The sequence below is a fragment of the Salvia splendens genome, chromosome 1 (assembly GCF_004379255.2).
Source record: "Salvia splendens isolate huo1 chromosome 1, SspV2, whole genome shotgun sequence".
NCBI lineage: Eukaryota > Viridiplantae > Streptophyta > Magnoliopsida > Lamiales > Lamiaceae > Salvia > Salvia splendens.
In genome coordinates, this window is record NC_056032.1 from 37,167,272 (window position 1) to 37,184,472 (window position 17,201).

The 17,201-nt window shown below is 39.2% G+C and overlaps 1 protein-coding gene across 1 annotated transcript; it reads right to left on the minus strand.

The window, feature by feature from the left end:
• Positions 1-2,109: 2,109 nt before the first annotated feature.
• On the minus strand, positions 2,110-7,911 carry LOC121749133 (E3 ubiquitin-protein ligase RFI2-like). The gene is made up of 6 exons (XM_042143734.1): positions 7,584-7,911; positions 6,320-6,489; positions 4,945-5,003; positions 3,522-3,547; positions 3,090-3,447; positions 2,110-2,995 (listed from the first exon to the last, which is right to left on the minus strand). The coding sequence occupies exons 1-6, from the start codon at positions 7,732-7,734 to the stop codon at positions 2,536-2,538; spliced, it is 1,224 nt and encodes a 407-aa protein (XP_041999668.1). The 5' UTR covers positions 7,735-7,911; the 3' UTR covers positions 2,110-2,535.
• Positions 7,912-17,201: the final 9,290 nt, after the last annotated feature.

Here is a 17,201-nt window from a genome sequence, read left to right on the forward strand (position 1 = left end):
TAGTACTATTAAACTTGGTAATATTTGTTTTTAATTAAATTAATTCACGAAAAGAACCGTCGCTCTCTTCTTTTGAATCGACAAATAAACATAAATTTTAAAGGCCACCCCACGGTGAATTTGAACTCGTGCGAACATTATCCATGCTTGGCCAAGACGTGAGGTGTCTCTCAAATTACAAGAGAGGACGTCGTTAGAAAATTACCCATATTAAATGCGGTGGCTAAAATTTTGTGGAGCAAGTACATAAAAGCATGAGTTGTGAAGAAAAAGTGGATTTTGGTAACAATGATCAAAGGTTTGACCAGAAAAAAAAAGTAGCAATGGATGGGAAAATAAGTGCAGAAGAAAGCAGGAGGAGTAAGCAAGAGCAAAGAGATGGAGGGTTGCGTGTTCTACGCGAGTTCCTCTTCCTTCTCTCTCACCAATATTTGTATTTTAGCTTCGTGTGTAATTATTCTTCTTTACCATTCACCACGCCTGCTCCATCAAATCGGTTAACTCCCCTTACTTTTTTCTTTGCATTATTTATTATCCACCACTGCGTCCCTCAAATTTTCCATTCTCTTTATCTTTCTATTTTTTGTAATTCTTTCTTTTTTCTCATATATTTACAATTATAAATAACCTATACATTAAATTGATATGCAACTAAAAAGTATACATTTTTATTAGTAAAATTTAAAAAACGACATAATCGATTGGAAAATAAGAGATGTTATCGATTTGAATTTGTCAAAGAGATTGAAATACGCCATAAATTTTCAATTAAATCTAGTAGTATTATCAAAATGCCAGGCGGCGCACCTCATGCGGCTCCAATTAAGGGTGTTTTCATATTTGTTCTCCATGATCATTTTGTACTGGCATAATAATCCCTCCGTCCCTCATTAATTAGCACCGTTTAAATTGGCACAGAATTCAAGAAATATAGTGGAAAGAGTTATTGGAATGTGATTTCTACTTTTATATTTAAATTTTATAATAAAATATGAATGAAATGAGTCAATAGAGAATTTGAGTTTCAGTACTAAAAGTAGTAAAAAGTAAGGGTGTCAATTAATTAGGGATGAACAAAAATATTAGTATCAATTAATGAGAAACAGAAGAAGTACGTGTGTACAATGATGTCGGTGAACATGTCCTTGTACCTGATAACTTGGGATTCATATGCATTTAGGCGTTAAACTTGGTATGCATTGTGCGGTTTTTGAACTATATTTGGTTTTGTTTAATATTCCACCCACCAATTGGTTGTTTGATTTGTTTTGTTGAGTTTTGAAAGAAACAAAGGGTTAAAAATGAGTTCCAATCACTAAGTCTAGATGGCAACTTCAAAAAAACTTCAAGTGGATATTTTACAAACCTAAATCAAAATATTGTAAAGAAATTTATACTCCATCTATTCCATGTTAATCAAGTTATTTATACTTTTGGCAAAAAGTAATCTTATCTCTTGCTTTATTCACCGTCTACTTAACATAAAGTGAAAGCTAGATCCAGGAGATGGGGAGCTGCTATATTAGTGAACTTGTGTTGAATGTGAAAGTTATGAAGTGACATGTGCTAGATCTGTGTTTTGCCGATTTAAGCACATTTTTGCTTCCTACTCTTTCCGTCTTCCTTTTTGGGATATCCCACCATAAGTGAGCTATTTCCCTTTTAGCAAAAAAATCTCCTCTCTTACTTTATCCTCCACCTACTTTACTCTCTCTTCACTCATCTACTTTACTCTCTCCACTTTAACTCTTTATATATCAATTCATTAAATCTTATGCCCAAAAGAAGTGTTTCGCTTATGTTAGGACGGAGGGAGTATTAGCTACTATTGCATGTTAAATGGGGCTTCTGCTCTTTGCTACTATATATGCTACTCCTATTTATGTCATGTTATCACAAACACCCACCGTCTCCTTGATCCAAAAATATCAACCAATTCTTATATGACCAGATACATCTCTTTCTAAAAATTTAAAGTTGTCTACACACACATTTGATGGCTCACACAAGAACAAATTTCTTCAGGTATGAAACAGGGGAGATGAGGTTTTGGGTGCAAATGAAAGATCAGATATTTCAAGCGAAAAAAACTACTGAAAACTGCTGCAGTTGCACATAAAAGGCGTTTCTTGTTTTCATTTATCAAGTCCACTTAACTTCGCAAAGGTTTTTATGTGCATCGTATAGGACAAAATAAGATACACAAAAATGAAAACAACCCAACAAAGAATTCTTTAAAAGTATCAAATTTAGATTTTAAAAAAAATAAGATGGGCAGCCTCGGAAAAGGCTACCGGCGACCCTCTTTACGTTAAACAGTGATCTTATTGCCCCAGGGGGCATACAAACAAGAGGAAGCCAAAGTCCATCACACAAGCTGGCAGCGATTGAAAGCGATAATTTCAATGCCACGGTAGTTTCAGGGCTGCCGTGCAAGGCAGATACCAACCATTATAGATCGTTGCACAAACATATATTGTCTGGTTTCATTCATGGTGGTCACAGTTTTTTCACCAGAACATAATAACATGCCTATCACCGATTTTGAGATGGCATCCTCTCAGTTCCATGTCTCAGCCGGAAACTGCTGGGTCTGATTCCGGTCTCAGATGCAGGACCCGGTGGGTGGAAAGGCCCCCAGATTGAATCTCTATCGACCTGGCTTGAAGGAAATGAAGGTTGGTGTTCTCGCTCCCAACCATGGAACGGTTCTCGGTAGGGATTTTCCATTTCATGGAAGTTTCTCCCTGAAGAGTTTGATGAGAAGTAGAAACCACCAGACTGGTCGGATAACGAGGCAATAGGGGGAGCAGCTAAACCTCTATGACTGCTGGATCTTCGTCCAGTGGGTAAAACAGGGTTGCGTACCGAAGGGTTACTACTAGACTGCTGGAAGTATGCTTGAAAAGATGGACGGTCACGTGTCCGAGCAACAGTTCCAGGGTATGGTGGAAGGACGGAGGTGGTTGCTGAGCTGGGGGCTCTGCTGGCAGAACTGTAACATAAAAGTGCCAAAATTTACTCATTCTGGTAATCGTGTGATGCTGAACAGATTTGATCAGAAATTTCAGGCAAAACAACACACTGACCTGTGACCAAGCATGAAGGGGGGAAGCATTCCAGCTCTTGGGATATTAGAGCTATTCCTTGCTGTTCTCTGTGACATGGGTGCAATCAGGGTCTGGTCTGCTCCAGCAATCCGGTTGCTTGGAGCGAATTGAGAAGAATGGTCCCAATTGTGATAGTGCACATCCATCGAAGGAAAAGTGTATGAGTTGGGAACTTCACTAGGAACTGATGGGCCAGTCCAATGGTTACTATAATTATATCCATCAGAAACACTAGTACTTGATGTTGTAGAAGATGCATGTACTGGCCCAAAATAAGCAATATAAGGGCAAGGATGAGTTGCGGATGAAACAGGCGTATGTCCAACAAGATCATGATCTATGAGATATCAAATAGACCAATTACAAACTTGATCTAAGCGTTAGCAGGAAGGTAGAGAAATGTAGTCTTACATGTGCTTGATGAAAACTCTCCTTCACTGCAATAGGAATGTATCATTAACTCAGAAAAATTAGAATATAATAGAAAAAAAAAGTAGGAGGAGATCAAATAAAGTAAATATACAGCAACATATATATAGCATAATATATACTCATTCTCTTACATCTGTTAAGGCTAGTCAAACAATATACAGCGCCAAGCACCTGAGAGAATGTCTGTCCAAATTGTAGATAACAATGATGATAAAAAAATAAAATCATCCAGATTACAAGTTTGGCCATACAGCACCTTGTGAAGCAACATCTGGAAAGCCCATAAGGATCCATAAATAAGGTAATTAAACATTGTCAAGAGGTCAAATTTTTACAGTCTTACAGACCAAAAGAGACTCCTAATATTTCGCTACAGGTGAAGCTCAGCGAACAATTTTAGAAAACATAGTTGTGTTGGCCTAGAATGCTAGACTCTAAAGTAACACATTAAAAGCAAATTGCACTTAAACAAAAGAATTGGCCAGAGCATTATAATTGTGATGAGCACAGGCCTGAAAAGACTATTCAGCGAACCAATAACTCTTCTCAGATGGAGATCTAAACAAGGCTTCACAAAACAAAATACTATTTGTCACAGTCAGCTACTTACTCACCCACCAACCTAAGCTTCAAGATCACTATGGTTAGGCTGCCAAGCTAGCCAAACTAACAGAAGAAAATGGACAGCTCCAAGCCCCTAGAGGTACCTTTGATACTTTCTAGATGCCCACCAGTTAACAGGGCTTACAAACCCAGGACTTGTACAAAGGACCTAGATAATTTGGTCGCTGTTTCTCAAAGGGGATGTAGTGAATGTGAATTTTGGGTAAAGATAGTTGGGCGCAGGCTATGTGGTAGATACTAGATACCAGGAAGCCACTGCTGCAAAAGTCTCCATAGGCAGCCACCAACAGCCGGGGCCCTAGGCCGAAGCAAAATGCATCAGGTGACAATAATCAAAAGGTTCTCCAAGGCACCATTTCTAGCCTGTGGACCAAAGCTATGCACTCCTAGGGTGCCAGGGTAATATTTTGTTATAAGATTTGGCTGTAAACAATAGTAATCATCCTGAAATTAATCAAAGATTATCTTCATGTCTTTCAGAAAGTTTCGGTGAACTTACGATTGAAAATGTTAAATGTCACATATAGAGAAATACATAAAAACAAATGAATAAATGTGTGTGCCAAATTTGTGCCTAGGGAATTCCAAACATTATGGATGGTTAACAAGGTGTTAGCTTTCTTTGATTATTAAGGCATATGAGCTAAATTATGAGAATATCATATTCGTTCTAATATTTTTCACCTACACGATCTATACGTCAGAAAAGAAATAAAGTTAACTAGTAATTGCATTTAATACTATGTGAAAAATTACAAAAGGTAAGATAGAGGCTTACTCAAAAGATGAAGGGAGCCTTGTTATCCCACTGAAAGGACACCAATGCAGTCCAAATGACTGAAACAGTTATTTTAAAGTATTCAGAAAACTTTAGCAACATAGAAATTAAGCTTATTTACAAGCATGAAGTCATAATATTGAAGCCAACTATGACCTTCCTTGGTAATTCAGAAATTAAGATCCCCAAAAATCAGGTAAGTCATATTTAGTATACATTTTGGATAGAAATACAGCCACTTTAGGGGAAAAACTTGTTCTCTCAACTGAAACTGTTCCCTGAACTGTCAGTCTTAGAAAAAGATTGTTCCAAAACATTACTGATAAGTACAAGGCAGAATGAAAAGGAGAGTAAAAGTCAGTGGGGAATGAATAGGGATTCTGCTCATGCTTCATTAATAGCTAAAAACACATTAACACAGTGACCAAAGTTCATAGAAGCTTTTGGGATGTCAACTGACGAATATCTTGAGGGAGAGAATATTATAAGCGAATAGAATGGTAGGTCAAACTTGATTGAGTTCATCTGATAGCTCATATGTACAACCATAGTCCATATAATGCTTCACATTTAACCTCTAGGTATGATGAATTGAGGATAAGCTCATGCTAATCTAAGCTGCTGAAACAGCCATATGATGCTACAGACAGGTATCCTCTATCTGACCATCAAGTAGTTCATACCAAATAACCCAGGATAAGACCAACTTTGCTCCAAGTATGTCCTCTAGCGTTCCTGACTGCTCTTCCCATGGTTCCTCACATTACTCAACACAAGTAATCCAAGACAGATCCCACATAAATAGCTAATCTCGGCTGAATCAATTATTTTTGTGATAGATAGATAACAAGGGAAAGAAATAGTTTGTATAAAGTGGAATTTATGCTGATACGAAGAAACTCAAGCCAGGGGGAAAAATATGAAGCCTAGCTAAAAGAAGCCCAAATGGTTAGATTAGACAATATTCAATCAAGACAAGTTTACATAATTTTTATAAAGGAAGCCATTCTCTAAATAAGCTTTGTAGCTTCAAAGTGAATGAACATCAGGCAACATAACATTCTTCCACTATATGATAATATTCGATGGTTGCGCTTATAACCCCTCACAATTCCAATACAGATGAAATTTTAAAGCAAATGAATCTCATTGATATGGTCACAAATTGCACATATATTTCTGAAGGCTGGAAGAGAATGCAGTGCACGTTACACGTGATTGCCCTTATTTGAAATGAATGGCATATAAGATGACATCTAAAAGAGGATCAGGTGAAAATAAGTTACATAACATGGAATGCTTCAACATGCTCTTTAGACACATATATACAAGTACCACTGAAGAAAAAAGTTAGATGATAAATCAAGAAAATTACCATTTCAGAATAATTTAGATCGTAAAGATCCTCGTCATGGGCCCAGTCATCCATGCTAAACTCAGGTAGTGGACGACTACCATTAGCATATAGCCATTGTCCTTTCTCAATTTTCCGACAGTTGGGGCACTGCATAGCTCCCTTACTGTTGAATGCTGAACCAATGCAATCTGTTTTTTTTTTCATGCAACAACATACGGAGTAAGAAACGTAATGTGGTTCATCAATCATTTGATTCATCTTACTGACAAACAAAGTTTGGGATGAGTAATAACTTAAAAGCATAAGAGCAATGTATCAGGCCTAACAAAAATATCTCCATAAGAAAATATGTACCGGATCATTTTTAATTAATGTAATGGCTAAAGCTAACTCAAGCTTTGAAACAGAAGCAAAGACAGATGACAAACGATTACCATCAAGCTACATCAAAAGTTGGTGAAACAACAGCTTAGAAGATATAAAGATAGCAGAAACCAAAAAAGGGCATGCATGTGCATACTAGCTAAAGTCATCCATTACTATAAACCTATGACAAATTTAGGCTACAGGCCCTACACACTTTGAGTGTTAGGTCATTATTAATTTATTGGAAACGCGTTGTTCAGACAGCTAACAAGGTATAACTTCAGCCCCTGTCAATTAGTTAGGGGCTTCATCGGTCAACAAAAAAAAGAAGCCAGGTCACCATCACCATATATCAACACTCCAATTAACAAAAGTTTCACTGTGAATGAGATAGTAGAAACAATCATCATAGATTATTTTTACCTATTACCTCTAAAGAATGTATTGCAAATATGTATCCACTGCTTATCTGATTCCAAAATTTACTAGCACAAACATATAAACAGCTTGTTTGCTGGTCCTACAGGAGAATTACATGATACTTAACTAGTTAAGGTTGCAACAATTTTAGTACATTCAACACCCCACAATGGACCAAGTCTCCAAGAAGAACTAAATTGCACTGCATGTGTATTGTGTACTACATCTAAACAAAATTACGAGCAACCAATGAAGGAGCAACTCAGAAAATTACAATTAAAGCATCCAAAAGTCAATTCCCCAGAAGAACTGTAGCAATTCAACTTTCCTAGCCCACAACTAATTCCCAGATCATCAAATTCAATCAATAGAAGTGCCTAATTGGGGCAAAAAGACCAACCAAATATGCTGATCTGAAATTGATCAATTGCAAAACATTGGAGAGGTAGAAAATAGAATCAGCTAGATCATGAGACTTATTGTAAAATTAACTCACCTAAGTGAAATTGATGGCCACATTGAAGCTTAGCCCAAGATCTATCTCCATTGTCGGTGACAACATCCAAGCAAATAGAGCACGATACCGCCGCCGCTTTGCATCCTCCTCTATCCCCGTCGTCGAGAAGATCTGCATCTCCCGATCCCATAATCGAAACCGATTTCCAGAAACCCTGAATAATTATAGAATCTAACAAAGTATAGGTAGCCCAGATTGAATTGAAGCTCTGGTAAAGTAAGTTAAAACGATTGAAGGAAATGCAGGAGTTGGGAAAGAGGAGAGAGAAACAATAAAAAGTGTCAACCTTCTTTCCCTTTCTTTTCTATCAATTTTCTTAATCTCTTACCGTTGAAATTAAAGATTATTTTCTTCGGTAAGAGAATTATAAAAATGTATTTTTTTTATTTTAATTATTTATCAGCATAGGATATAGAATAGGTGGACTTTGAAATAAATTTGTTTGATTTCAATTTGAATTGTGCAATTACTGCATTGCTTTCAAATATTGGCTAAATTCGCCTGCAAAATTATATGACAATTTTATATAATACTACTATGAAACAATTAATTATGTTTACCAATTCAAATATTTGAAGGAGACAGAGTACTATTTATTTGCGCGATACATATGTATCCGGACACATTCGAATGAGGAGGAGCCTTAAGCTTTGCTGTCATTTTATACTTGTAGTATAATTTTATTTTAAATTTTTTTTATACTTAAGTCTTGTCGTACAAAATCATTTCATAAACTAAGAAATGTGATTAGTACAGATTTACTTAATCAAAGTATCACCGGCTGTTAGATGAATATATATATGTGAGTTAACCTATTGGTAAAGTAGTAATGTCCAGAGCCAAATGTTTAGGGTTCAAAACTATCATAATGCTCCTTTCATTTCCTTAAAGTTGAATTATTTTTTATTTTATTTTGGAAAGTCTCCTCATAGTTGAGTCATTTCTATATATAGTACTCCCTCCGTCCGTCATTAGAGCATCCACAACGGTGGCGTCCGTCGCCACGGCCGTCCGCGCCGCTGGCACGGACGCTACCCACCGCCGCTGCGCTTGCGCCGCTGGCACGGCGCTGCTCGATGCATAGAGCAGCGCCGTGCCAACGAGCAGCTGACGTGGCGCGCTGGGATTCGTCAACAGCATAGCCGTTGTGTTTAAATTTTTTTTTAATTAAAAAATCGGTTTTTAATTAAAAAAAACTGATTAAAAAAAAATTCACTTCCCAAAAAAATATATCCTTTTATAACCGTTTTTTTCTACTTTTTAAATTTTTTTCCATTTTTTACCCCAAAAATACACACTTTCATCTATAAATACCCCCAATTTCACTCCCAAAAATTCACATCAAACTACACAATTCTCATCTTCATTCTCTCATATCCATTTTCATCTTCAATCTCTCATATCCATTTTCATCTTCATTCTCTCATACCCTACAACATCACTATGTCCGGCCAAGACGATAACCCTACGGGCTCCCATGGTTGGAACCCCGAATGGTTCGGTTCACAACCGTTTCCTAGTCCGGAAACGGACTATTCGGCCCCTCCTCTCACCCAAGATTCGGGCGTTCCGGGTGGCTACCGGCCATACCCGGTCGACGAGCAAGGTGCCTCCGATGGGCGATACGGGTGGACACCGGAGCCTAGGCCTCCCGTCCCTTCCCAAACTCCGACTTCTCCATCTCGCGCCGGTGTCCGCACACAATACTCACCGACGGAGATGGATAGATTGTTCAAGGCGTACTTGGAAATCTCCGAAGATTCGGTGGTTGGCACGAACCAATCCGGCGATCACTTTTGGTGGCGCGTCTCTCGGCGGTACAATGTAAACCGGCCGCCGGGAACGATCAAGCGCAACGAGAGTATGGTGCGCAACTGCATCGGCCGAGCCAACGACGAAATTGGCAAGTTCAATGGCTATTTCCTCCAGGAGTCGCAGAATGCCGAGAGCGGCCGGAGCGAGGTCGACATCATCACTGCGGCGCTGAGCACCTACCAATCCATGAACGGTAAGTCGTTCAAGTACCTAAATGTTTGGCAGGAAACGAGGACGCACCCGAAGTATCTGGGAGACGTAACATCCTCCTCTAGCGGCTTCTCCAAACGGTCACGGTCGGCATCCCTATCCGACGCCGGCGAAGAAGTGGCTAGCCAACTCGCCGAAGCTAACTTGGGTAGCCCCGACGCTGGACCAAGCGGTTCCCGACGCCGACCGTAAGGAAGGAAGAAGGCGGCGGCCGAACGCCGTCGCGCCGCGACTCCATCTGCCCCCGCCCCTGAACCCGCACCCTATGTTCCACCTCCACCCCCGAACAGCTTGTTGTGGGCCCTTTTCGCCCAACTCAATCTGGCCGATAGGTCAACTATGACCCCCACGCAACTTCAAACGCACGAGAACATGATATTGGGTCTCAAAAAACAATTGGGGTTGGTGCCGCCGGATGAGTAGTCTTCCTCGGGTAATTTTAGCCAATAATCATGTAATTTTTAATTTTTAGGAGTTTAATTATGTAATTTTTAATTTTTAGTTTTTTAATTATGTAATTTTAATTTTTATGATTTTAATTATGTAATTTTAATTTTTATGATTTTAATTATGTAATTTTTAATTTTTAGGATTTTAATTATGTCTCTTTTATTTTATTTGTAATTTGTAATATTTATTGTGGTTTTTTAATGAATTTTAGTATTATGGAAATGTTTTTGTGTAATTGAATTTTAAATTAATTGTGCTCGTCCTTGCGGAAGAGCACAATTGTGGGTGTTGTGCTCTTGCCAGAGAGCAGGCAGAAAAAGTGGGGTCGGGCCCACAACCGTGCCTCTGGCAAGAGCACGGTTGTGGATGCTCTTAGGAGTCTCATTTATGGGCGGCACGGGTTTTAAGAAATGTTAAGAAAAGTGGGTGGAAAATAGTTAGTGGAATAGGCATCCCCTGGTATATATTAGTTTTAAATGAAATGTGAGTGGAATGAGTTAGTGGAAGGTGGGACCCTATTACTATTTATGGTAAAAGTGAACCGGGACTCATATTCGCGAACGGACTAAAATGGAAAAACGGGACTCCTATTTGCGGACAGAGGGAGTACTACAAATGAATATAATCCCTCCGTCTGCCATTAGGAGTCTCATTTTTGGGCGGCACAAGTTTTAAGAAATGTTAAAAAAAGGTGGAAAAAAGTTAGTAGAATAGGGGGACTCCCACTTATATATTAGTTTTAAATGAAATGTGAGTGGAATGAGTTAGTGGAATGTGTAACCCTATTACCATTTATGGTAAAAGTGAACCGGGACTCATATTCGCTGACAGACTAAGAGCACCCACAATGGGGCGCCCGATGGCGTCTATCGTCCTCGGGCGCGGACGATGGCACCATTGTGGGTGCCTGGCATTGGGCGCGCCCGATGCTCACGGCCGATACATCGTCTGCGGCGTATAGCGCGAACGATAGCCTATCGTCCGCGCCATCGTCCGCCGCATTGTGGGCTCCGCAGACGATGGTCGCGGACGATGACACGCGGTTTCACTTTTTTTATAAATATCCTTCATTTTTAACATTTCATTTCGCGATTCCACTCTCGAAACTCACATTTTTTATTCATACGAAATGGATTCATCAAGTCCCAACAGTCCGATGTTCAGTGGTGAGGCGCGTTGGCAGGAAGTTAGGAATTGCGTAGATTAGCCGGTTTTTAGTGTAACTTGAATCGTGTAACTTTTTCTGTAATCAATATTCGCCGGTTTTTAATTACTCGTTCTTTTTTTGTTAATTTTCGTTTGCATACTATATTTGAAAACATTTAAATTAATTAAACAAAACAATAGTACAACTGATAACGTGGCACGTCATAGGGCGCGCCTTAGTGCGCCCCACTGCAGGTGGAGGGTAGGAGGATAAAACTGATGACGTGGCGTGCGCGCCTTAGGGCGCCCCAATGCTAATGGTCTAAAATGGAAAAACGGTACTCCTATTCGTCGACGGAGAGAGTAGTAGTATAATAATTACTAACATTTTTTATCACTCTTATTTTACTCTATCTTATCTTATTCTCTATTTTATTCACTTTTTACACTATACTCTCTATTTTTTTTCCTTGTTCTTACTTTTTTTAATCAATCTACTTAAAACAGTAAAGGTCTGTTTTGTACCCCGGGACAGGTTTGACGTAGGTTGGATTCCAACGTGGATTGGGCTTGTTATATGTGTTCAGCAATCTTGATTCCACTTGGGATTATTTGTACAACAACGACAATGACCTCGGTAATCTTTAATATTTCCAATTTTATCCTTTCCACTCCCACCATTGTCAAATATCCTCGCATAGACGACAACGCACTGCTCCGCCAGAACTCCTTTGTTTAGCTCGACAACTAAATCATGTTCAACTCGTTGGATGCAGAAGCAACCCTACCCTGATTTGCTTCAAAAATTTGTTGTTGAATTTACCTCCAAACCACTGTAATCTTCAAATTCCGCCGAACTACTTCACGGAATCATTACTCTGGCGCCAGCCACAACCAACTTTTGCATCAGAAACAAAACAGCGAGTTCATGCCTTCATGGATACATGCCTCGAATTACACATTTTAAACTTTATTATTCAAACAAGGAATTTTTTGCTATTCTCCATGTCCAAATTCCAAGAATGGTTTAAAATCCCATTCCAAATAAAGGATTCAATGTCCTGAGAACAAAATGGTAGAAAAAAGTATGTTAGGAGCAGTTATCCACCCTAATCCATGGTACAAAACACACCCTAAACATCTATTTCTTAAACTCCGTGCCGAAAAGTTATGCCTCAATTATGAGGGAACTAAGGGTACTACCTTTAAATTTATATTTATTTTCCATTAAAAAAATTAATCAATCGTCTTACTCAATGTTTATATCCTCATTTTAGGCCTTAACAATTTTGCAAGCGAATTGAAGCCTAATAAATATTCATGAGTTCGCATTGATAAAAGAAGGAAGGTTTGAATTACTTTTTGGAAAAAGTAAAAAACTATTCCAGTTTTAGGTTTCGCTGCTTGAACAAGATTAGGTATTGCTGCTTGAACAAGTTTTAGGTCTCGCTGCAAACAAGGTATCGCTATAAGAGTATCCACAATAGCGCCTAGCGCACCGCCTAGCCGAGCGCCGGCGCTAGGCGGTGCGCTAGGCGAACTATTGCAGCCGCCTAGCCGATTTCGCGGAAAAAACCGCCTAGCGCTCGGCGGTTCCGCGGCGCTAGGCGGTGCGCTAGGCGATCCGCTAGGCGCTATTGCAGCGTCCGGATCGCCCAGCGCACCGCCTAGCGCGAATTTTTATTTTTTTTTTATTTCCGAAACACTATATATACGCGACTTGCCCGTCATTTTCATTCGCACCACTTGTATTAACGAGTACTCTCTCTATCTTAATTTCTGTACAAGATCAACACCTAGAAATGAGTAACGCCGGTGGTAGTGGTGGGAGTGGTGGGGATGCTGAGGAGTACGAGCGTATAATGAACGAAGCGCTAGAGGCCTATACGAACCGTGAGATTGATCAATGGATGCAGAGGGCCTTGCAGTCGGCGGTACCTCGACCTCGACCAGTGGTACACCGCCGAGCGGTGATTGATCGTGATCACGTAGCTGCACATCAGCGCCTATACGAAGACTACTTCGCACAGGAGCCGCGGTTCAACGCCAACCTTTTCAGGCGCCGTTTTAGGATGCGCAGGTCCCTGTTTATGCGTATTGTTAACGGATTGGAGCAACGATATCTGTATTTCCGCTTTAGGCACGATGCGGCTGGCAGACCCGGCCACACTCCTATTCAAAAGTGCACTGCGGCAATCCGGCAGTTGGCCTACGGAGGCGCTGCAGACATGTGGGACGAGTACCTCCACATCGGTGAGACGACTGCCCTGGAGTGTATGAAGTATTTCTGTCAGGGCGTGATTGAAATATTCGGTGATCAGTACCTTCGAAGCCCTACCCCCGATGACTGTCGGGATCTGCTGCGGATGCACGGGGAACAGCATGGGTTCCCAGGGATGTTAGGCAGCATAGATTGTATGCATTGGGAGTGGAAGAACTGCCCCGCCGCCTGGAAGGGGATGTACACTACCGGCTACAAGGGAAAGAATCCCACGATGATCCTCGAGGTCGTAGCTGATTACCGGCTGTGGATTTGGCATGCGTATTTTGGGATAGCTGGTTCGAACAACGACCTCAACGTCCTCAACTCGTCGCCACTTTTCAACGAGCAGTGTCAGGGTGTCGGTCCGGCCATCAGTTTTGTCGCCAACAACAACCGACATGATATGGGCTACTACTTGGCGGATGGGATATACCCTAGGTCGCCCGTCTTTGTGAAGACGATCCGATGCCCAGGAGATGAGAAGAAGGCCAACTTTGCGGCACGGTAGGAGTCGGCGCGCAAGGACGTGGAATGCGCATTTGGTGTGCTCCAGGCTCGATGGGCGGCAGTTAAGGGGCCAACGCGTTTGTGGCACGTCGACTGCATTGCTGATATAATGTACGCCTGTATAATCATGCACAACATGATTGTCGAAGATGAAGGTGCACAACTGACTGATTGGGCCAACGACGATAATGAAGCTGGTCCAAGCCACGGCGTAGCCGCCCCTAACGTACGGAGTGGGATACCCCACGATGAAGACGGCCGCCTCCAAGCACATGCCGACATGCGCCAAACGGAGGCTCATATTCGACTCCAAAAGAATTTAATTGAAGAGTTATGGGCGCGGAGGGCTGCACGACGTTAGTTTTTTTTTAATTATGTAATTTTTTTTAATTAATGTACTTTGTAAATTTTATTAATATTAGTGAATTTTCTCGTTTTTGTGGCGTAAATTTAATTCCGTATATTGTGAGATTATTAATTATTTCATTTTGTATATATTTGTTAATAGTGATGTGGATAGTATTATTAATGTTTCTCGTATATGTCTCGTAAATTAAATTCCGTATATTGTGTGATTGTTAATTATGTCATTTTATATAATTGTTATTAGTGATGTGGCTATTGATGTGGCTGGGCTATTTATGATGTGGCTAGGCTATGGCTGGGCTATTTATGATGTGGCAGGAGGATTTTTAGTGCTGATGATGTGGCAGTGGCTAGGCTATGACTGGGCTATTGCTGGGCTATTCCTATTGTGGATGGCCTAAAAGGAAGAAACATGTTAAAGGAAAGAGTATGCATTCCTACTCTGCCGCCAAGGAAAGAGTACCCACGCCCATTATCAGTGTCTGCCAAGAAGAAGGCGGAGGAGACCCTTAACCAAAAACTACAACAAACAATTTACGAATGTGACATTTGTAAACGGGGCTTCGACACCCATAAAACTCTAACAACACACTGGGGCATGAAGCACCCGGCAGACAAAAAGATGGGAAAACATTCCAAGACTTGCGGCAACTTCAAAATAAATGGCAGTCCTTGCAACTTCTTACCATCCTACGTGGAAGACGACGTTGTTTTCCCTAACGACTGGGGAAGAGATGAGCTTGGAGATGCGTTAAGAGAAATCTATGACGAGAAGAGAGATCTCAAGTATCCAAAGTAGGGGCGGGTCGGTACGGTATACCGTACCGAGAACGTCATACTGTATACCTTACCGAAAATTGAGGTGTGATAAAATATCATACCGATACCATACCGAATTTCCGGTATACAGCATTCCGAATATTCGGTATGGTTAATTTTTGATACTGTTATCTTACCCTTATTGCGCTGTACCGCACTTTTATGGTATACCGAAGTATGGTACGGTATACCGTAATACCTTTATGCAAAAAAAAATTTATACCCAAAATATTTAAGAGTATGATTTTCGGAGATTTTATTCTTTTTCATTCTATTTTATATATAAATGTATTAAATATAATGTAATATACTCCCTCCGTCTCATAAAAATAGGTGCAATGGGTATGACACGGGAATTAAGATAAAATTGGTAAAGTAAGAGAGAAAGAGAAGAATAGTATGGTAAAGTAAGAGAGAGGAGGAGAATGGTAGTTAAAATAGTATTAGTGGATAATGGGACCTATATTATTAAATTGATATACATTTCCAAAAATGGAATGCACATATTTTTGTGGGTCGGACGAAAATAGAAAGTGCACATATTTTTATGGGATGAAGGGAGTATATAATATTTCAACATGTACTGAATTTTCGAATATTTGGTATACCAAATCTACAGTATATCTTGATACCGCTACAGTACCGAAATTTTGTTATTTTCGGTACGGTAAATGCGGTATTTCTGTATTTCGGTATTTTTTCACCCCTAATCCAAAGAAGTATCCAAAGGGTTGGACTAAGGAGGAGGCAGGATAATGTAAAGTTATAGATTACTAGCCATGTACTTCGTTCGTCCTACAAGAATATGCACTCTTTTCTTTTTAGTCCGTCCCACAAGAATATGCATTTTCTAATTTTAGAAACTATTTTTTCTCTAATGAGATGAGACTTATTCTCCACTAACAATACTTTAATTACTTTTTCAATCTACCTATCTTACTTACCAATTCTGCATTAAAACACATATCAAACTCAAAGTACATATTCTTTTGGGACGGGAGGAGTATTTTGTAGAGCAAAACTTACAAAACTTGTGTATTTGACTATTTGTAGACTTAAGGCTCGTGTAACTACTTCTGCTTTCCATTCAATAGTTTATCAATGTTCATAAAAAAATTAAGTAAGTATCCGATAAAACAACCCCTCTCCAAATTTATGTTGGTGAAGAAGGCCAAAAAAGATGACCGGAGTTGAAAGGGCGAGAAAGCTACAGCTGAAGCCGTCATGTCACGCAGAGGTGACTAACTGTTTTTTTTCTATGGGCAAGTATTGGATAAATTGTTGTGGCAAACTTGTCGACTGTTTTGGTAGTGTTTTTTTTGCTATAGAGACAACGATCGATCCATGTGATCGAACCTGCTTTGATACCATGTTGAAAAATATAATTGAAATGCGAAAATGTAAATACTCAAATTAAAGAACATCGAAGAACTTTGAAGACTACATTGTGATACATGGCTAGGTTATACTCCCTCCGTCCCACAAGAATATGCATTATTTCCCTTTTGGTCCGTCCCACAAGAATATGCACTTTCCAATTTTGTATATACTTTCTTATTCGCGAATAATTATCTCATATTTTCTTATAGTCCATCGTCGAAGAATAATTTTATGTAAATTAATATATAAAGTGGGAGTATTACACAATTTTCATGATTTTTTTCCACTCGTATTTTTCTACGATTCTTAGAACTCAAACATAAATATAATAAAAAAATTAAAATAATATATTACGGCTGGAGAATATTTTTATAGTAATATATAGCATATATATTTGAGAAAAATATATATGTATTAAACAAAATATTAAAATTTCAATTAAAACACCTCAAAATCTAATTATAGAATTACAAACTCGACATCTTAAACTTAAATCATGTGAAGATCAATTATTTTTCAATTAATTACAAATCCTATACGAAATAAATTACACATTCAATCCATGATATTTTTTTCAATTTTCATTTTTAATTTTTATACCAATAAAGTAAATATTAAAAATTCTTATAAAATAAATATTT

Excerpts from the sequence above, each read along its gene's own strand:
- LOC121749133 (XM_042143734.1), bottom strand. The coding sequence starts at position 7,734 with ATGGGATCGGGAGATGCAGATCTTCTCGACGACGGGGATAGAGGAGGA. Across the intron at positions 3,448-3,521 it reads AGAGTTTTCATCAAGCACAT|ATCATGATCTTGTTGGACAT; the intron begins GTAAGACTACAT and ends GATATCTCATAG. Across the intron at positions 2,996-3,089 it reads CCCTTCATGCTTGGTCACAG|TTCTGCCAGCAGAGCCCCCA; the intron begins GTCAGTGTGTTG and ends TTTATGTTACAG.